At 49.9% G+C, this 22,129-nt stretch overlaps 1 protein-coding gene across 12 annotated transcripts in view; it reads right to left on the reverse strand.

Moving 5' to 3' along the window:
• Positions 1–22,129, reverse strand: part of ABCC1 (ATP binding cassette subfamily C member 1 (ABCC1 blood group)) — a 191,044-nt gene that overhangs the window by 115,192 nt on the left and 53,723 nt on the right. For 9 of the 12 annotated variants that reach the window (XR_010117194.1, XM_063623723.1, XM_063623720.1 and 6 more), the window contains exons 2-5: positions 21,034–21,210; positions 19,136–19,261; positions 14,347–14,484; positions 12,347–12,472 (exon numbers count right to left, since the gene is read on the reverse strand). Coding sequence is in view for 11 of the 12 variants with exons in the window: in XM_063623723.1 (XP_063479793.1) it covers positions 12,347–12,472; positions 14,347–14,484; positions 19,136–19,261; positions 21,034–21,210 (567 nt within the window). In the remaining variant the exon portion in view is untranslated. The remainder of the gene's footprint in view (positions 1–12,346; positions 12,473–14,346; positions 14,485–19,135; positions 19,262–21,033; positions 21,211–22,129) is intronic. The other 3 variants (XM_063623721.1, XM_063623717.1, XM_055253375.2) reach the window with 1 other exon arrangement.

Below are 22,129 nucleotides of genomic sequence, written 5' to 3' on the forward strand. Positions count from 1 at the left end.
TATATTTTCGAGACAGGGTTTTGCTCTGTCACCCAGGCTGGAGCACAGTAGTATAATCATAACTCATTGCAGCCTCGACCTCCCATGTTCACGTGATCCTCCCACCTCAGCCCCCCAGGTAGCTGGGACTACAGGCACACACCACAACACCCAGCTAATTTTTGTATTTTTTGTAGAGACAGGATTTCAGTCTATTGCTTGAGCTGCTCTCGAACTCCTGAGCTCAAGTGATCCACCTGCCTCGGCCTCCCGAAGTCCTGGGATTACAGGCATGAACCACTCTGCCCAACCCATATACCATTTTTATTTGTCAATATACATCAATAAAGCTCAAGTGTTTAGGGGGGAAAAACCCAATGGGTTCACAATACACTACTGTACCAGATGCTTTATATATCAGAAGCACCTATGGCCCACAGGCCAGTTATTTATAAATAAAGTTTCATTGGAATAGTCACACCCATTCATTTGCATATTATAAATGAATATGGCAGCTTTTGAGCTACACAGCAGACTTAGGGGTTGCCACAGACAGTGTACGGGATGCAAAGCCTAAAGTATTTATCAGCCAGACCTTTCCAGAAAAGGTTGGCTAAGCTTTGCCTACCTCAACCCCCACAACATGCAAAGACACAGTGATTAAGGGGTGAAATCAGGCCTCAAATGACAGTCTTTTGCCTGCAAATCCAGTCTTCTTCAGCCTTGGCATCAACACGCAAGATAGAGACAGCCAGAGGAGGCTTGAAATGCAGCCCATATCTAGCTTAACAAGACCTTCAAATGCTAACCTTCCCTCAGCCCAGTAAAACTGAGTCCCCAGCCACTGGTAGAAAACCTGCCCTGCAAATGCAACAAGGACATTGACAGACGGAACACTGAACAGTTTTTTGTCTTTTTGTGTTTTGAGACTGAGTCTCACTCTGTCGCCCAGGCTGGAGTGCAGTGGCCCGATCTCAGCTTACTGCAACCTCCACCTCCCAGGTTCAAGCAATTCTCCTGCCTCAGCCTCCTGAGTAGCTGGGATTATAGGCACCTGCCACCACACCCGGCTAATTTTTGGATTTTTTGATGGAGATGGGGTTTCACCATGTTGGCTAGGCTGGTCTCGAACTCCTGACCTCAACTGATCTGCCTGCCTCGGCCTCACAAAGTGCTGGGATTACAGGCATGAGCCACCGCGCCCAGCCATTGCCATTTCTAATTTGCACACTCAAAGAGCTTTGTCAAATTCTTCTCCTCAGGCTGCCTCTCTTCTATGGATCTAAACACAGATTTTCAGATTATCTCAAGTTACAGACAGGGAGGCCAACACAGGGTCCCCCCTTCACTAGCAAAAAAAAAAAAAAAAAAAAAAAGGAAATAGGCTCTTTTTTTTTTTTTTTTTTGAGACAGTTTCACTCTCATCCCCCAGGCTGGAGCGCAATGGTGCATTCTCAGCTCACTGCAGCCTCCGCTTCCCAAACTAAAGTGGTTCTCCTGCCTCATCCTGCAACATAGCGGGGATTACAGGTGCACGCCACCATGCCTGGCTCTGGCTAATTTTTGCATTTGTAGTACAGATGGGGTTTTACCATGTTGGCCAGGCTGGTCTCGAACTCCTGACCTCAAGTGATCCACCCACCTCGGCCTCCTGAAGTGCTGGGATTACACGCATGAGCCACTGTGCCCGGCCTGGAAATAGCCTCTATCTGATGTGGAAGGCCTTGACAACAAAGACAACTAACTTCTGAAGTAGGTCAAGGACTGACAACAAAAAAGGAGGAGAAAAAACCAATGGGGCACTGGTTGTAATCTAGGGAGCATCTCATTTAACCCAAACCAAGGAGAATCTTTTGACATCATACACTAGGTACAAAAGATAGAGCCACCTCCAGGGGGTTTCCCAGCCTCAGACACTGAAATACAGCAACTCCTGTCCCAGATAGCATGAAAGCAGCTTGTGAACTGGTCCTTCCTTCATTTGAAATGAAAACAATTCAGAAAACTCCTGGCTGAAGGCAGAGGGAGGAAAAGCCTGATTCATCCAAACAGAGTGATGTGTTCTTTGGCATCCACCATATTGACATCTATGTTTGGTACCAGATAAGCTGGCCAGAAACCCTGTGGCTTGAACCAATTAGGTACGGCAGCCCCAGGCACTGATTCTTGGAGTGCAGGGTAGTTTGAGGACCTTGTCTGGGTCTTTCAGCATGTTGGCCTGTTTGTCAGAAACTCTCTCCGCTTTTAGTTCTAATGGGTTTTCTGCTGGTTATCTCCGCTCTGCACTGCCAAAGTGCCCCCCACAACCCCTGCGCCCAGCAGGAGGGAATGCATGCAGCAGCAATACAGTTTAGAGCAGTGGTGCACAAATGCGGCCCTGTCACCAGCATCGGTGGCACCTGGGAACTTGTTGGGAACCACAGATGCTCGGGCCCCACCCAGACCTACTGCATCAGAAACTGTGGGGGTGGGGACCAGCAATCTGTGTTTCAAGCGTGATAACCCAGTGGGAGGGTTCCTGACACATCACCACTCTGACCCTTGGTGTCTTCACCTGTCAAGTGGGGAGACTGATCATCCTGCCCTACAGTGAGGACTAAATAACACAGTGCACCCAGCTGTTCTCCTTATTATTAGGTGGAGCCTAAACGTCCAGCAGTAAGAGATTTGCTAGTATAATGTAAACATTGGTGATTTGTTTGCCCTGTTGCTTACCAACCGTGCAAAATGCCTCCCTGCCCAGGACCTCCATTTCCTCTACTGGAGCACACCCCGGAATCTTTTCCCATGCCCTTTGCCCACCAACTTGTCTGTTTTCTTTTTTTGTTTAAGAGACGGGGTCTCACTATGTTGACCAGATTGGTCTTAAACTCTTGGCCTCAAGAAATCTTCCCCACTAAGCCTCCCAAAGTGCCAGGACTACAGGTGTGAGCCACCCTACCTGACCCTTTTTCTTGTTTTTGATGTCGCAGTGGGCACAGGTGAATATCCTGGCTCAGCCTCCATCCCTAACTGCCTGGGTGCCTGCAAAGGCTTTTTAAGTGCCACCAACCTCACCCCCATGTCCACTGTATCCTCCTCCTTTCAGCCTGAGGATCTTCCAAAACCTGTCCAACCCAAGTGTGTCATTCCACTCGTGAAAAACCTTTCCTCAGCTTCCACCACAGTAGGGTTAAAATTTCAAGTCCTGGCTGGTTGTGGTGGTTCACCCACCCCTGTCATCCTAGCATTATGGGAGGCCAAGGTGGGGCATCACTTGAGCTCAGGAGTTCAAGACCAGCCTGAGTAACATACAGAAACCCCGTCTCTACCAAAAATAGAAAAAGTTACTTGGGCATGGTGGCACGCAACTATGGTCCCAGCTACTTGCAAGGCTGAGGTGGGAGGATCGCTTGAGCCCGGGAGGTGGAGGGTACAGTGAGCTGAGATGGCACCACCGCACTCCAACCTTGGTGACAGAGTGAGACTCCATCTCAAAAAAAAAAAAAAAAATTCCAAGTCCTTATTGTGACAAATAATTGCACCCTTGATATCTGATGCTCCCTGACTCTCGCCTCTCTTTTCACTTACATCCTAGGCCTTCCAATCTAGCCAAGCAGAATTCTTTTTTTCTTTCTTTTGAGATGGAGTCTTGCTCTGTCTCCCAGACTGGAGTACAGTGGCGTGATCTCGACTCACTGCAACCTCCGCCTCCCAGGTTTAAGCGATTCTCCTGCCTGAGCCTCCCGAGTAGCTGGGATTACAGGCATGTACCACCACACCCAGCTCATTTTTGCATTTTCAGTAGAGATGGGGTTTTACCACATTGGCCAGGCTGGTCTTGAGCTCCTAGGCCCAGGTGATCTGCCTGCCTCGGCCTCCCAAAGTGCTGGGATGACAGGCACGAGCCACTGCACCCAGCCTAGCCAAGCCAACTCCAAGCGATTCCCAAACACCCACAAGCTCTCTCAACTGGACCTTTGCACACGCCAGTTGCTCTACCAGGAGCACCCTCCCACCCCACCACCTCCAACCATATTCACCTGGCCAGAGCCTCTCATTCCTTAGACTTGAGCATCCCCTCTCCTCCCTGGATGCTAGCCCTGGAGCCCCAGGCTGAGTCAGGGACCACTCTCCCAGCCCCCACAACTCCCAGCACTTCCCTCCCTCAGAGCCCCCACTGTCCATCCTGCAGTTGTTGGTTCAACTGCCTGCCACCCACCTTCCATCTCTCCTCCAGGGCAGTGGTCAAGGTCTGTTTCTAGCTCAGCCCCTGGCACAATGCCTGATTATTAAATGACTGAAAGCATGATGGAGAAATGGAAAGAAAATGGAGTTTCAACACTTTAATCAACGGTCCAAGATCAGGTCTCGGTGGGTGGGGACAGAGACTGATCATGAAGCGGCACAAGGGAACTTCCTGGCGTCCTTGCAATGTTCTGTATCTTGACAGGGGTTTAAAGTATTCCTTTATCAAGACTCATCAAATGCTAACTTGAGATCAGCAATTTCACTTTATGTAAATTTTAGGCAAAAAACTCAGAACCGTAAACAGATCTTAAACTCTAGCTAATGATTTACTTGGAAGTGGGTGCATGAAAGAATACTAATATATTTCGAAGGAAGTTTCAGATATCAAAAAAAATAGGTTCAGTGGCTCAGGCCTGTAATCTCAGTACTTTGGGAGGCTGAGGTGGGAGGATTGCTTGAGGCCAGGAGTTCAAGATCAGACTGGGCAACATAGGGAGCCCTCATGCCTATAAAAAATTTAAAAATTAGCCAAACACAGTAGTGTGCACCTGTAGGGCCCAAGCTACTTGGGAGGCAGAAGTGGGAAGATCATTTGAGCCCAGGAGCTGGAAGCTGCAGTGAGCTATGATCGCACCACTGCACTTCTAGTCTGCGAGACAGACTGAGACCCTATCTCAAAAACAAAAAAGAAAACAAAAGTACCCGGTTGGCTCGCTGATTAGCTATCTGGTTAGACAGACAGATATGTGACAAAGCAAGTTTAGCAAAATGTTAACTGTGGTTCTAGGTATCAACTATATGACTGCTCACTGTAGAATTCTTTCAACTTTTCTGTAGGTTTAAAAATGTTCATAGTAAAATGCTGGGGGAAAAATATTACATATTATACAGACAGGACTAAAAACACCTCTTACTGAAAATGAGCTGAGTAGCTTTCACTGAATGTTCCAAACCAGTCATTTGCAACCCTGAACCACCTGGAGATCTTGTTAAAATGAGTTTGACTTGGTAGGTCTGGGATGAGGCCTGAGACCCAGCATTTCTAGCAAGCTTCCAGGGGATATCCAGCTGTTCCAACTGGTCCAAGGGCCTCTGCTTTCAGCTGGGACCTAATAAATATCTCCTTTGGCCTTGATCCCCTTTATCTACAAGACCCTCCTCCCCCAAACCTAAACCACAGACTCGGTGCCAATGAGAAAAAAGGCAGGAGACTTGGGACCGGCTGGAGTGCTGGCAGTCTAGGTCAGCCCTGCCCAGGCTCCCAAAAGCCTCGGCAGCCCCAGAGCCAGAAGGACAGATGGGAGGAGCCCCACCAAGCAGCCAGGGCTGGAATAGACATCTGAGTCATGGAGTGGGAGCAGGGCCAGCTGGGGAGGATTGGCCAACTCAGTGACTCAGCACGAAGTGGCCTAGAGGAGCCAGCCCTGCCAGCTCCCACCCAGGCCCCGCCTGACCTGACCCCAGCCGCCCCGGGCCTTGGCTGATCACTCTGAGGACAGGCGACAGGTGATGGATGGCCTGCTGCTGCTCTGAGGATGGGAGAGCAGCAAGCCTGGACTCTTCCCATCTTCCCGGCTCCGCTGTGATTCAATCCCTGAGAGTGATGGGAAAACAAGCAAAGAGGGTGTCCCGCTGTCCTCCTCCCCAGATCACAGGACTCAGATCTGGGACAGAGAGAGGAGGTGAAGCCAACAACAAATCGAGTTGCAACCCGTTTTCAAGAAGGGGCTGCTGACGTTCCCAAAGGAAGAGCACTGAGCCCAAAGCCACGAGTCTAGCTGATTCTCACAGGACCTGGTTCCTACCCTCCCTTGCCCCCATCTCAATTGCTAGGCTATGTTGCTAGGTAGTTATGTGGTTATTTTGTTTGTTTGTTTATTCATTGTGTGTTTGAGACGGTCTCAGTCTGTTGCCCAGACTGGAGCAATCTCGGCTCACTGCAACCTCCGCCTCCCGGGTTCAAGCAATTCTCCTGCCTCTGCCTCCCAAATAGCAGGGATCACAGGTGCACAACACCATGCCCAGCTAATTTTTGTATGTTTAGTAGAGATGGAATTTCACCATGTTGGTCAGGCTGGTCTCAAACTCCTGACCTCAGGTGATCTGCCTGCCTCGGCCTCCCAAAGTGCTGGGTTTATAGGTGTGAGCCACCATGCCCGGCCTTGAACAAGATTTTTAAAAGCTCTTAGCATCACTGAATTGCATACTTAAAATGGTTAAAATGGCAAATCTAGGTTACATATATTTAACCCCCCAAAATGCAACATTTTAAAAAAGAAAATAAAGCTCTTGACACCATGCCAAGCCTTCAGAACATCTGTGCATACATCAGTCCCCTTCCTCTTTCTTGCTGGTAATACTTGAACGGATGAAGGCAGAGAAGCAGCTTAATCTGATGTCCTGTGAGGCCCCATGCACACTTCACCCTTATGCAAGACATAATACACGTGCCACATGTACTGAGCACCTCCCCATAACACACAACAATAAATCACCACTAAAGGCCCACTGTGTGCCTGGCTGTGTCTTAGGCACTGAGGTTACAAGGTGGATACTGCCATGTGAAGCCTCTAGCCTAACACAAAGCCATTATTTAGCCAAGACCCTGCCGTTCAGCAGTTACAACCAACAGAAGTGATATGATTGTGCAGAACAGCCAATCGTGAGTTCGAATCTCTGCTCTACTACTCACATCGAGCAAGGCACTTATGTCTGTGATTCAGTTTGTCTGTAAAATGAGAAAAATAGTACCAAGTTCACCACGACTGCTGTGAGAGTCAAGTGAGACATGCATATAAAGAACTTAGCATAGTGCTAGTCAGTACACAGCAAGCATCTAATAAATGTCGATTCCTGTCCTTGCCTTGCATAGGAAGAAAGAATGCCTGAAAATGGAAAGGGGACAAAAATGGAAGCTAAAAAGTCATCAGAGATAAAGAAATGCTTAGACCAGGGGTGGACATTCTTCTTCTGTAAAGGGCCAGATGGTAGGTATCTTAGACTTTGTGGGTGCTACAGTCTCTGTAGCAACTATACAACTCCACTGCTGCAGCTCCAGGCACCTGTAGACGCTATGTGATGAATGCGAGTGGCTATGTTCCAATAAAACCTTATTTACAGAAACAGGCAGCAGGCCAGATTTGGCCCATGGGCTACTGGCTAACTCCTGGTCTAAACTCTAATCTGCAAAAAGGTAAATGGCAACCCCATAGGGTTCCTGAACAGGAACCCAAAGGGAAGTTCAGGCTTCCTGGTTAGCCAATCAAAGTGTTCTCTCCTGGACACGTGCACAAATGTCAGAAATGCAGCAGCCTGAACACCCACATTTGACACCCTGCTGGATCTCACTGCACAAGAGGCAGACCACAGCCGGGCATGGTGGCTCAAGCCTGTAATCCCAGCACTTTGGGAGGCCAAAGTGGGTGGATCACTTGAAGTCAGGAGATCAAGACCATCCTGGCCAACACGGTGAAACCCCATCTCTACTAAAAATACAAAAACTAGCCGGGCATGGTGGCATGCACCTGTAGTCCCAGCTACTTGGGAGGCTGAGGCAGGAGAATAGCTTGAACCTGGGAAGCAAAGGCCGCAGAGCCAAGATCGTGCCACTGCACTCCAGCCTTGGCGACAGAGCGAGACTCCAAAGAGACAAACCACAGTGTCTTCCACCATTTTGGAAGACCAGCAATGACACAGGAGGAGCCGGGGGAGATGAGACAGAGACAGAAAACAATGACTGGGGAGAAGAGTCAGGGTGTCCCAGCCCCCCAGCAGTGCAGCCTTTTAGCCGCCAGAGCTGAGAGCTTCATGTCACCCAGGCTGCCAGGAATGCAGAAAGCACAAAAAAAGGTCCAAGTCAGCTCTGTGAGTCACCCTGGTACGCACATGCCCAGGGGAGAAGTGCAAGGGAATTTATCCAGATACCAAAGGGAGATCAGAAACCAGAAAGTCCCTCCTTCAAAAAGCTTCCAGAACCATCCATGGCAAGAGAGCTCTTCCCAGGCTCCCAGAGGAAGCCTGATGGGTCAGGTGATCCCCATGCCAGCCAGGCAGCCCCAACCAGACTCTCTTTATCCTGAGCAATCCAAGGTCTGCAGCCACCCAGGTAAGGTGTGACTTGTTTTGTATAAATCCCAGTTCTAAAGGATGGCTCGGCCAGACGCAGTGGCTCACACCTGTAATCCCAACCCTTTGGGAGGCCGAGGCGGGTGGATCACTTGAGGTCAGGAGTTTGAGACCAGCCTGGCCAAGATGGTGAAGCCCCGTCTCTACTAAAAATACAATAATCAGTCGAGTATGGTGATGGGCGCCTGTAATCCCAGCTACTCAGGAAGCTGAAGCAGAAGAATCGCTTGAACCCAGGAGGTGGGGCTGCAGCGGGCCGAGATCATGCCACTGCACTCTAGCCTGGGCAACAAGAGCAAGAATCCATCTTAAAAAAAAAAAAAAAAAACAAACACACACACACAACAACAAACAAAAGACAAAAAACAGCAGCCCAACATTTGACAAACAGGGACACTTGGCTGCCACACACTTACACACACTGATACACAACGCATACAACAGCCACTGACTCATGAGCCCCTCTCTTCTGTGTCAGGCACCAGCCAGGGATCTAAAATGGGGTGACCCCTGGGCTCAAGTGATCCTCTAGCCATGGCCTTTCAAAGTGCTGGGATTACAGGCATGAGTCACCATTGCCTTTGTGAACTTCATACATATGCAAGCACACACAACACAAAGACACGCACACACATATTCAAACACACACATACATGAACATAAACACACTCACAAGCACACATTCACATATAAGCACATAACGCATATACATGCCTGTGACTACCGAGACACACGAGCATGCACATGCATGCATACACACACGTACACACAGATGCACAGGAATACATACACAGACGTGTGCACTCGCTCATTTCTCCAACCCAGCTCCTCTTTGGGCAAGGAAATACCAACACAGGACTCCTCAGAACATACACTGGGACATGCATTTCTTTTTTCCTTTTTTTTTTTTTTGAGACAGAGTCTCATTCTGTCACCCAGGATGGAGCGCAGTGGTATGATCTCTGCTCACTGCAACCTCCACCTCCCAGGGTCAAGAGATTCTCCTGCCTCAGCCTCCCGACTAGCTGAGATTACAAGCATGCACCACCACGCCTGGCTAATTTTTATATTTTTAGCAGAGATGGCATTTCACCATGTTGGCTGGGCTGGTCTCGAACTCCTGAACTCAACTGATCTGCCTGCCTCGGCTTCCCAAAGTGCTGGGACTACAGGCGTGAGCCACCACGCCCGGCCTGGGACACAGGTTTCTAAAATCTTAGTTATCATCAACCTCCTCCTCCATACTGATGCTCACCAAGCCCTTTTGTCACCCACAAGGCGAGCCTCTGCCCCTCACAGAGGTTTATGCCAAATCCAACAGAACCACAGAGGTGAAAAGTGCTCCCACTGCAATCTGCCCATTACCAGCTGACTAGCCATGAATCAGCATTAAATAGGTGCTCCAAGGCCTCCCTGCCATACTCACAATAAAACCCAAACGGCTCATCTGGCTCACAAGGGGACTCTCCCACCTCTCAGGCACCCACCATCTCTTAGCCTTCTCCTGCTGTGCTGGCTTTTCTTGCTGTTCTCTCCATGCCTCCCCACCCCAGGGCCCTTGCACTTGTTCCCCTCTGCCTGGAACACTCTTCCTCTACGTGTTTGCTCCACCCACTACCTCACCCCTGTAGGTCTCTGCTCACATGCAGTTTTCTGGGCAGGCCTTCCCAGATCTCTCTTATCAAAAACTGCACATGAGCCTAGGCAACACAGCAAGATCCCATCTCTATTAAAAAAATAAAGAATACCTTCCTTCCGTCCTCTCTCTCTCTTTCTTCCCTCTGTTGCCCAGGCTGGAGTGTACTCAGCTCGCTGCAGACTCCCTGCCTCCGGCTCCTGTGATTCTCCTGCCTCGGCCTGCAGCCTACCTGGGATTGCGGGCGCGCGCCACCACCCCTCCCTGGTTTTTCTCCTTTGGCTGCAGGCGCGGTTTCGCCATGTTGGCCAGGCTGGTTTCCAGCTCCTGACCTTCAGTGGTCTGCCCGCCTCAGCCTCCTGAGGTGCTGGGACTGCAGACGCGGTCTCGCTCACTCGGTGCTCGGTGTTGCCTGGGCTGGAGTGCGGTGGCGTGGTCTTGGCTCGCTGCAGCCTCCGCCTCCCAGCCGCCTGCCTTGGCCTCCCAGGGTGCTGGGATTGCAGCCTCTGCCCGGCCGCTGCCCCGTCAGGGAGGTGGGGAGCGTCTCGGCCCGGCCGCCCATCGTCTGGGATGTGAGGAGCGCCTCTGCCCGGCCGCCCCGTCCGGGAAGAAGTGAGGAGCGCCTCTGCCCGGCCACCCATCGTCTGGGAAGTGAGGAGCGCCTCTGCCCGGCCGCCCCGTCTGGGAAGTGAGGAGCGCCTCTGCCTGGCCGCCCCGTCTGGGAAGTGAGGAGCGCGTCTGCCCAGCCGCCCCATCTGGGATGTGGGGAGTGCCTCTGCCCGGCCGCCCCGTCCGGGAAGTGAGGAGCCCCTCTGCCTGGCCGCCCCATCTGGGAAGTGAGGAGCTCCTCTGCCCGGCCGCCCCATCTGGGATGTGGGGAGCGCCTCTGCCCGGCCGCCCCGTCTGGGAGGTCTACCACGGAGGCCAGACACAATGTGGGGGCTGGACGTGGTGGCTCACGCCTGTGGTCCCAGCACTCTGGGAGGCCGAGGTGGGTTGATCACTTGAGGCTAGGAGTTCGACACCAGCCTGGCCAACATGGCGAAACATATGAAAAATACAACAGACAAACCAACTAACCAACCCAGTGACAACAAAACAGGTCTACCCTGGAGTCATACTCTAATTTTTTCTATTTTCCTCCCTTTCTGATCCTTTATCCCACTTTCTTTTTCTTCCTCTTCCTTCTCCTTCTTCTTTGTCAAATAGAGGACTGAGTTATTATCATTGATCCATCAAAAAATAAAAATAAATAAAGCATAGGCCAGGCGTGGTGACTCACACCTGTAATCCCAGCACTTTCAGAGGCCAAGGTGAGAGGAATGCTTGAGCCCAGGAGTTTGAGACCAGCCTGGGCAACATAGTAAGACCCCATCTCCCCATCTTTAATTATTAATTAAGTAATTAAAAGTAAGCCAAGTTGGGGAGCAGGTGGAGGGAGAGCATCAGGAGGAATAGCTAATGGATCTTGGGCTTGATTCCTAGATGATGGGTTGATCTGTGCAGCAAATCACCATGGCACACATCTACCTATGTAACAAACTTGCACGTCCTGTACATGTACCCTGGAACTTAAAAGTTGAAGAAAGAAAAAAAATTAGCCAGGCATGGTGGTGCATGCCTGTAATTCCAGCTACTCAGAAGGCTGAGGTAGGAGGATTGCTTGAGCCCAGGAGGTCAAGGCTACAGTGAGCCGAGATCACACCAATGCACTCCAGCCTAGGAAACAGAGCAAAACCCTGTCTCAAAAAAAGAAGAAAGAAAAGAATTAAGGGAAATTAATAAAGTGTTCCTTTTTGTTCTACTAGCAGAAACGGTGGCCATCTCTACTCTCCTCACTGATGTTTCCATATTTACAGAATTTCTCTGAAACTGACAAAACAGACCAAGGGTCTCAAACTCAAATCCCTCAGGGGCCAGGCACTTGCCACAAGTGAGGAAAGCATGCCAGTATAATACAGTAGGGAGTGGTCGGGACTCCAGCAATTCCTCGACTCTGCCCTGTAGGATTATAGGCCTAATCTGTCAGAATTTCACTTTTCCAGAACATCTGGACAGCTAGAATTCATAAAAAATACCTGACTTGTAATTATCTGCTCACATTTTCCAAAATCACCATGCCAAGTGAGAAACCTACAGGCCTGCAAGACAGAGCAGTTCATCAAGGACAAAGCAGATTCTCTCCTTCAGCTCCCCCAGTCACATCTAAGCCTCAGTTTTTCCATCTGTAAAGTAGGTGGGATGATATTCCCTGTATCAGGGGTTGAGGGAGGCTGGAACGAGATCCTGGATGGATCTAAGAAATGTTAGCTGGTACTACGTCACGCATCTCACTCACACACACACGCACACACACTTGTCTGTGGTCACACTTACAGGGTCGTGGATGGTTTCCGAGAACAGGGGTGAACGATCTGAGAAACAGGACAAGACGAGCTGAATGAGTAACAGGGAAAAGTAGACGTAGAAAGTGATGTCATGAAACAGGTCCACGTGGGCATCCTGCATGGTGGGGAATGAAGGAGGAAAAAGGATTACATTCTGGGGCTGGGTGTGGTGGCTCACCTGTAATCCTAGCACTTTTGGAGGCCGAGACAGGTGGATCACCTGAGGTCAAGAGTTGCAGACCAGCCTGGTCAACATGGTGAAACCCCATCTCCACTAAAAATACAAAAATTAGCCAGGTGTGGTGGCGGGCAACTGTAATCCCAGCTACTCGGGAGGCGGAGACAGCAGAATCACTTGAACCCAAAAGGCGGTGGCTACAGTGAGCCGATATCACGCCACTGCATTCCAGCCTGTGTGACAGAGCTAGACTCCATCTCAAAAAAAAAAAAAAAAAAAAACAAGATCACATTCTGAGAGAGCAGACGGCACCATGGAAGGTGCACCCACTCAGCCGCAGGGACATCGCAGGCTCCCCAGGGGCTCCCAGCTCCCCCAGGGACGTAATGGCAGAAAGCCGGCTCCATCACAGGTAGTCTCACTGCTCACCGCTGCCTGACGGGAGGAAGACAGGGCTTGGGAGTGAAACAGAGCTGTATCAAGGCCTGGCTCCCTCACACTGGCTGTGGGATCTTGTCAACTTATTTAACCTTTCTGTGCCTCAGTTTCCCCACCTATAAACCACCAGTGGTTCTTAACCAGGGGTGATTCTGCCTCCCAGGAAACATCTGGCAGTGTCTGGGGACATCTTGTTTGTCGTAACTTGGGGAGTGTTATGGCACTCAGTCAGGGGAAGCCAGGGACGCCCCTAAATGTCTACAAAGCACAGGACAGCCCCTACAACCAAGGAGTCTGCAATCCAAAATGTCGATTAGTGCTGAGGCTGAGAAATTCTGTCCAAGTCACTGCAAGAGGTCAGGAAGATTATTCGTGACACATACACAGTCCCCTGCGAGGCACTTTGAAAACATGAACTCGATCAGCATCAGCTGCCATCACTCATCATCATATGTAGGCGCTCAATAGTCAAATGTTCAGCTTCTTTTCCTTCCTTTGCCTCACGCCAGTCTCTAATTAGCTCCAAGATGGCAGGAACAGCAGGTTATTCTAAAAGCACACACTCCAGGCCAGGCGCGGTGGCTCACGCCTGTAATCCCAACACTTTGGGAGGCCGAGGCAGGTGGATCACAAGGTCAAGTGATGTAGACCATCCTGGCCAACATGGTGGAACCCCGTCTCTACTAAAAATACAAAAATTAGATGGGCGTGGTGGCGTGTGCCTGTGGTCCCAGCTACTTGGGAGGCTGAGGCAGGAGAATCGCTTGAACACAGGAGGTAGAAGTTACAGTGAGCCTAGATAGCGCCACTGCACTCCAGCCTGGTGACAGAGCGAGACTCCGTCTCAATAACAGCAGCAAAAAAAAAAAAAGTGCACACTCCTCAAAATTCCTAGGAGCAGCACACGGCAGCCAATGTAAACAACTTCTCCAGCCAAGCAGCAACTGATGGGACAAAGGTAACGTGAGGACAAGCCTAGGGTCCCCCAGGGGAACAGTCACTCTGCAAACACCGTTCCCGGCTCAGCTCCATCCCAGCCTGGCAGCATTTGGAGCTGCCTGTTTTGCTGTTTCCTGCTGACGGGGCCAGCCTGGCATCGGCCCACAACTCCTGCCCTTGGAGGTCCCATGGGAGCCCCTTGGAGCAACACAGACAAATCAGGCCCTGGGGAAAGGAGGTGCTAGAAAAAAGGCGGGGGATGACTTAGTGAGGATTTGGTGGGGTAGGGAAGTCACCAAGGTAGAAGCTAGGTGCATGTGTTACCCATCCCCTGGTTCCCATGGCAACGCATAACTTCTACACAAGCCAGAGGGACCCAGCATCTCTCCCCCAAGGGCCACTGAAGGAAGATGAGGAACGAGACCGCCACTTACCTCTTTTAAGGCAGTCATAATTTTGGATCTCAGGATGGCTAGCGCACACAGTAGGGCTATCAGCCAGAAAGTGAGCATGATCCCTGAAGACTGAACTCCCTTCCTCCTCTCCAGCTGAATTAAAAAGGTAGCAAGCAGCTAAGGAGAGAAGCACATGACAGGAGTTGTTGGTTATTTTTTTTTTTTTTTTCAGACAGAGTTTCACTCTTGTCACCCAGGCTGGAGTGCAGTGGCGCAATCTCAGCTCACTTGCAACCTCCGCCTCCCAGGTTCAAGTGATTCTCCTGCCTCAGCCTCCCAAGTAGCTGGGACTACAGGTGCCCACCACCACGCCTAGCTAATTTTTGTATTTTTAGTAGAGACAGGGTTTCACCACGTTGGCCAGGCTGGTCTCAAACTCCTGACCTCAGGTGATCCACTTGTCGGCCTCCCAAGGTGCTGGGATTACAGGTGTGAGCCACTGCTCCCAGCCACACTATTTCTTAATGGGCCACATAATAAATATCTTGGACTTCATGGGCCATAGACTCCACATCAAAACTACTCAGCTTTGCCACTGCAGTGTGAAAGTGGCAAGAGGAAAGATGTAAATGAATGGACATGCCGCCTTCATGCCAATAAAACTTTATTTAAAAGAACAGGCAGAGTACCCGGAATGAAAAACAAAACCCACTTGCCCTGATGCTCAACGTTCCCGGGGTCAGCCTCTGCCCCATCGCCCCTGCTCTCCACCTCGGCCATCTCTGCTCCAGCCACACAGAACTCTCAAGTTTTCGCTGTGACCCCCAGGACTTTACATGTGCTTTTCTCCCTAGCTGGTCCTCTGCCCTCAGCCTCGTCAGCTTTTTAACAACCTGCTCATTCTCAGGCTTCAGCTCCACCATCCCTCCCTCAGGGAAGCCTGGCTATCCCCCAGACCAAAGCAAGCTCCCCTACCTTCACCCTCACACAGTACTCTGCAGACGTTTAAACACTTTGTGCCTTTCTGAGGAATCATTTGTTTAATGTCTGTTTGCACAGCTGGACTATATGCTTGTGTCTCCAACGCTTGATACAGATTAGGGATAAAAAATTAAAAAAAAAAAAAAATCAGCCAGGCGCAGTGGCTCATGCCTATAATCCCAGCACTTTGGGAGGCCAAGGCGGGCAGATCACTAGATGTCAGGAGTTTGAGACCAGCCTGGCCAACACAGTGAAACCCTATCTCTACTAAAAATACAAAAATTAGCCAGGCGTGGTGGCATGCACCTTTAGTCACAGCTAGCTGGGAAGCTGAGGCAGGAGAATCACTTGAACCTGGGAGGTGGAGGCTACAGTGAGCTGAGATCACGCCACTGCATTCCAGCCCGGGCGACAGAGTGAGACTCCATCTCAAAGGAAAAACAAAAAAAAAAAAACAAAAAAAAACGTGCTGGCTGCATCCTGTCCCATATTCCCAGTGCCTGCATATTCTGGTTCCCTGGGATATAGTCAGAATGCTTCTGACACATTCACAGCTGAGCTGGTCCTCCATTCTATCCCAGAGATCTCAGGTGGATAAAGAGAGGCTGAGGATCTCATAGGCTAGTTCACCTCTTGGCCAGCCCAGCTCAGAGTCCCCTGAGGGGTCAAAAGCCCCAACACTCAGACTATCACCCCCGTTTCCCCCAGGGTGACAGAGGCATAAATGAACGATCCAAAGACCAGGAATGGCCGGGCACGGTGGCTCACGCCTGTAATACCAGCACTTTGGGAGGCCGAGACACGTGGATCACCTGAGGTCAGGAGTTTGAGACCAGCCTGGCCAACATGGTGAAACCCTGTCTCTACTAAAAATACAAAAATTAGCCAGGTGTGGTGGCACGTGCCTGTAATCCCAGTTACTGGGGAGGCTGAGGCAGGAGAATCACTTGAACCCGGGAAGCAAAGGTTGCAGTGAGCCAAGATCACGCCATTGCGCACCAGCCTGGGAAAAAAGAGCGAAACTCTGCCTCAAAGGAAAAATAAGAAGACCAGGAACAAGGAAAGTTAAGGGAGGACGACCTACTCAAGTCAAAAACAGCTGACCACGTATGGTGGCTCATGCCTGTAATCCCACCACTTTAGGAGGCCAAGGCAGGGGGATCACTTGAGCCCGGAGTTTAAGACTAGCCTGGGCAACATGGAAAGACCCTGTCTCTATTATAGTGAAATTGAAAAAATAAAAATAAAAAAAAATATCCACTCTAATACCCCACTGCCAGAACGCTGAGCCCAAGACCCAAATTCAGGAAAATGCAAAACCCTTTACTCTCTCATTCCCTCCATGCATTTATGGAATGCTTACTGCATGCCAGGCACAGTGCCGGGCTCTGAGGACACAATGGTGAATCAAACCCAGCAGCAGAGCCAGGCGTGAAGTAGAGAGAGCCCCGTAGGTGCCAGGCTACACCCTGGGGCCTAGACTGGAAGCTGGCCCTACCACTTACTGACCAGCTGACCTTGGGCCAGTCCTTCTCCCCTCTGTACCACAGTTTGCTTATCTTATTTACAATGTGAAAGGGTTAATAAATAAAGGGATTAGGACAGTTCCTGGCAGACAGTGGACAGCACATATGTGTGCTATATAGAATCATGGTCTGGGCCGGGCATGGTGGCTCACACCTATAATCCTAGCACTTTGGGCGGCCCAGGCAGGAGGATCACTTGAGACAAGGAGTTTGAGGCCAGCCTGGGCAACATAGGGAGACCCTGTCTCTACAAAAATAACAAATTGGCCGGGGGTGGTGGTTCATGCCTGTAATCCCAGCACTTTGGGGGCCTAGGTGGGTGGATCACCTGAGGTCGAGAGTTCGAGACCAGCCTAGCCAACATGGTGAAATCTCATCTCTACTAAAAATACAAAATTAGCTGGGCGTGGTGGCGCATGGCTGTAATCCCAGCTTCTGGGGAGGCTGAGGCAGGAGAATCGCTTGAATCCAGGAGGCGGAGGTTGCAGCAACTCAAGATCATGCCATTACATTCCAGCCTGGGCAACAAGAGCGAAACTCCATCTCGAGGGGAAAAATAAAAAAATAAATAAATAAAAAATAAATTTAGATGGGCATGTTGGCGCATGTCTACACTCTCAGCTACTTGGGAGGCGGAGGCAGAAGGATCATTTGAGCCCAGGAGTTCAAGTCTGCAGTAAGCTGTGATCTCACGCCAGTGAAGTCCAGCCTGGGCAACAGAGTATGATTCTGACTCTAAAATTTAAAAAATGAAAAATTAATTTAGAAAAATAAAGATTCATGGTCCTTGGCAATCTGGCTCTGCGTTGTCTTTCCTGACCCCTCTGTCACATCCACTCTATCCCCCCAACCTTCACACTGTGTTCCTTCACCAAACACCTTGTCCTCCCTGCTTGCATATTCCCCTTAACCTTCCACCCCTCCCTGGACACACTGTTCACCCTGCTCAGAATGTCCTGCCTTAAACTTGTTCTCTCCTTTTTTTTTTTTTCTTTTTTGAGATGAGGTCTCGCTCTGTCCCCCAGACTGGAGCACAGTGGCGCGATCTCGGCTTACTGCAGCCTCCACTTCCCGGGTTCAAGCAATTCTCCTGCTTCAGCCTCTTCAGTAGCTAGGACTACAGGTGTCTGCCACCACGCCAGCTGTTTTTTTTTTATTTTTAGTAGAGACAGGGTTTTGCCATGTTGGCTACACTGGTCTCAAACTCCCGACCTCAAGTGATTCTCCCGCCTCAGCCTCCCAAAGTGCTGGGATTACAGGCATGAGCCACCATGCCCAGCCTCCCTCCTCTTTTTACGATACTCAAGGGCTACACTCTCCGAGAACTCTCTGATCAGGGCTCAGAAGTTGCAGGTTGCAGGGGCTAAAAGCATGGCGTCTGGGGTCCCACCCCTGACTCAGCTGCACATTAGCGGCGTGACCTTGAGCAGGACACTTAACCTCTCTGTGCCTTGTTTCCTCACCTGTAAGATGGGAACAAAGCAGTACCCATCTCACAGAGTTGTTGTGAAAATTCAATGAATTTCAAGACACGTGAAACACCAAGAATACAGCCAGGTACATACATAGTAAGTGCTCAATACATGTCAGCTGTAATTAATAAAGTCGTTTCCTTGTCTCTATCACTCACTAAGTTGTGTATCCCCCCCTGGGACACAGCGGTTTCCTATTTAGCGTAGCAACCCACCCCCTATGCCAGATAGTGAAAATTCAAGGCCATTAGACCCCAGGTAGTTAGTATATAAGTGACAAAAGTAGCCAATACAAGAGCATAGTATGGCAAACACAACAAAAGGTGGCATCTGCCACTCAGATTCACTGGCAGGGAAGACACTAGGGCATGGTGGGGACTGTGGCAAACTGGACAACACACGCCCCATCCAAAGACTGCAGCTGGGGCTGGAAACAGTGGCTCATGTTTATAATGCCAGTGCTCTGGAAGGATCACTTGAGACCAGGAGTTTAAGACCAGCCTAGACAACACAGTGAGATCCCATTTCTACAGAAAATTTTAAAATTAGCCAAAAATAAGCTGGGCATGGTGACACACATCTGTAGTCCCAACTACTCAGAAGTCTGAGGTAGGAGGATTGCTTGAGGCCAGAAGTTTGAGGCTGCAGTGAACTATGATGGTACCACTGCACTCCAGGCTGGTTGAAAGTGAGATCTCATCTCTTAAAAAAAAAAAAAAAAAGGCTACATTTATATCCCAGCTCCAGCTGATCACTGCCTTAAAAAACTATGATTCTAGTCTTATGAGTTTTTTTGGTCTCCACTGAGCCCAGCAGATGGCCCAGGGGTCACAGCCAGCTCCTACTTACCATGGTGATGCCCAAGAGAGTTGGGCTGACCAGAAACACTGGGGCCAGGAATATGCCCCGACTTCTTTCCCAGAAAGAGTAGAAGAGGTCTGCCCAGCAGACGATCCACAGCAAAAATCCCAAGGCCTGGAAGAGAAGCACATACATCTCCTACAACAGACAGCCCTGGAACCTCCCCCAGGGCCTGCACAAACAGCTCAGCCCCAGGGATAGGGGAACCAGCCAGCCTTCAAATGATCAGCCACAGTCCTAGGACATGGCACATATCCTCTGGAATAAGGACAAGTCCTCGGTAGGGTGAGCTGGTATCCAGGCCGGCACGTGATGGTCTGTAACCAGCTTGCTACGCCCCACTACCTCCAACAGGACTGTTTGTCTGGTCACCACGCTCCTCGGTGCCTGAACACTCAAGAGCTCAGCTCACAGCTCATCTCTAGCTGCAACTCCGGCACATTGCACAAGAAAGCCCTCCACGACAACAATTCATTCAGCCAGTATTTACTGAGGGCCCTCTATGGGTGGGATATGATTCAAGGTGCATCCATTCTCAAATGATTCAGAAAAAATAAATTACAGCATGCATATAGAGAGAGAGAGCAAAAGCTCATGATAAAACATGTAGCAAAAGATTAAAAAAATCAGTGAATACAGGCCGGATTCATGCCTGTAATACCAGCACTTTGGGTGGCCGAGGCACGAGGATCACTGGAAGTGAGGAGTTTGACAACAGCCTGGGCAACAAGGCCAGACTCTGTCTCTACAAAAAATTGTTTTAAATTAGCCAGGCATGGTGGTGTATGCCTGCAGTCCCAGCTACCAGCTACTCAAAAAGCTGAGGCAGGAGGATGGCTTGAGCCAGGAGTTCGAGGTTGCAGTATGCTGTGATCATACCATTGCACTCCAGCCTGGGCAAAACAGCAAGACCCTGTGTCAAAAAAAAAAACAAAAAAAAAAAAACAGGAAACAGTGACTATGAGTGATGGATAGAGAAAATCAGGCAGCAGTTCCTGGTATCATTATCGCAACTTTTTTTTTTTTTTTTTTGAGAAGGAGTCTCACTCTGTTGCATAGGCTAGAGTGCAGTGGCACGATCTCAGTTCGCTGCAACCTCTGCCTCCTAGGTTCAAGGGATCCTCCCACCTCAGCCTCCCAAGTAGCTAAGATTACAGGCACATGCCACCACACCCAGCTCATTTTTGTATTTTCAGTAGAGACAGGGTTCACCATGTTGGTCAGGCTGGTCTCAAACTCCTGTGGTCTGCCCGCCTTGGCCTCCCAAAGTGCTGGGATTAAAGGCGTGAGCCACCACACCTGGCCCATTATTGCAATTTTCCTGTAGCTTTAAATTATTTCAAAATAAAAGCCAACTTAGAAAAAAAAATTAGGGGCCAGGTGTGGTGGTTCACACCTGGAATCCCAGTACTTTGGGAGACAAAGACAGGAGGACTGCTTGGGGCCAGGTGTTCAAGACCAGCCTGGGCAACACAGCAAGACCCCCCCCCTCTACAAAAAATAAATTAAAAATTAGCCAGAAAAAATCTATATACATATATTTAATTAAATAAAAAGGAGATCGCCTCAGTAAGAGGGGAAGAGCTGATAATCTCCCAGTAATGCCTTGAGAACAATCCTATCATTCCTGTTGCATAAACAGGGAAACTGAGGCTTGGGGAGGTTAAAAAATTGGCTCAAGGCCAAATACTAAGTAGCACAGCCAAGATTTGTACCCACGTTTGTCTCCAGAGCTCCAGTTTTCCCTCCCACATTATTCTTCTGCCTTCTAGAAGAAGGAACTTAGGGCCAACTAAGTAGAAGAAAAATGTCAGTTCTCACCAACCACCACTCCCCGTCCAGGTGCACCTCCCCACCCCCCGCAACGAAACCCCCCGGTAACTTACAGTTTTGGTTTTGTTGAGAGGTGTCATCTGAATGTAGCCCCGGTCATGTCGGGAGAGATAGAGGAAGTAGAAGGGGAAACAGGCCCAGAGGTAAAAACAAGGCACCCACACGAGGACCGTGCTCTGAAAGCACTTGGTGAAGTCGGGGTTGCTGGTATACCACGTGACATTCCAGTCCTGCGAACACAAACACAGACGAAGGGGTCAGCAGGACACACCCCAGAGGACAGGAACTTGCCTGGAGCGTGAAACCAGCTGCCACGGGGTTTGAAGAAACAGACAAGGCTCCTATATATCCAAGGACCTCTCAGGATGAACACGCAGACTCAAAAGATCAGTAGCCAGAAAGACTAAGAAATGAGGAATGAGGGATAAAGGTATGTGGTGTCTTCTGCACTCCCACCTGAGCAACAGAGACCCTGTCTCAAAATAAGTAAATAAAAATAAAGCTCTCTTAACAGGAGCATACAGGTCAGGTGCGGTGGCTCATGCCTGTAATCCCAGCACTTTGGGAGGCCATGTGGGCAGACCACTTTAGGCCGGGAGTTCGACACCAGCCTAGGCAACATAGTGAGATGCTGCCTCCATGAAAAACACAGAAAGTGGCTGAGCATGGAGCGTGCCTGTATTCCCAGCCACTCAGGAGGCTGAAGTGGGAGGATTGCCTGAGCCTGGAAGGCAGAAGTTGCAATGAGCTGAGATCATGCCACTGTACTACACCCTGGGCAACAGAGCGAGACCCTGTCTCACACACACAACAGTGCATACACACAAAAAAACCCCACCAACAACAAAAAGGTATGTAGCATCTCATCTCACATTAACAGTCCCCAGAACCTATGGGCAAATCCCACTGTAGTATAAAAGACGGAGACAGCCATTTAAAGGAACCCTGAAGGATATTCTCTTGTAACCGAAGAACCCTGTGTCATCTAGATCACTCTGACCTTGTGAACTGAGGACTTTCTAATCATATTCATTAATCACCATCACCTCCCCGACTACGACCATCACCACCACCAATATCACTGCCAGCACCATCACCGCCATCACCATCACCACCACCAGCACCATCACCGCCATCACCATCACCACC

The sequence above is a fragment of the Symphalangus syndactylus genome, chromosome 18 (genome assembly GCF_028878055.3).
Source record: "Symphalangus syndactylus isolate Jambi chromosome 18, NHGRI_mSymSyn1-v2.1_pri, whole genome shotgun sequence".
Classification (NCBI taxonomy): domain Eukaryota; kingdom Metazoa; phylum Chordata; class Mammalia; order Primates; family Hylobatidae; genus Symphalangus; species Symphalangus syndactylus.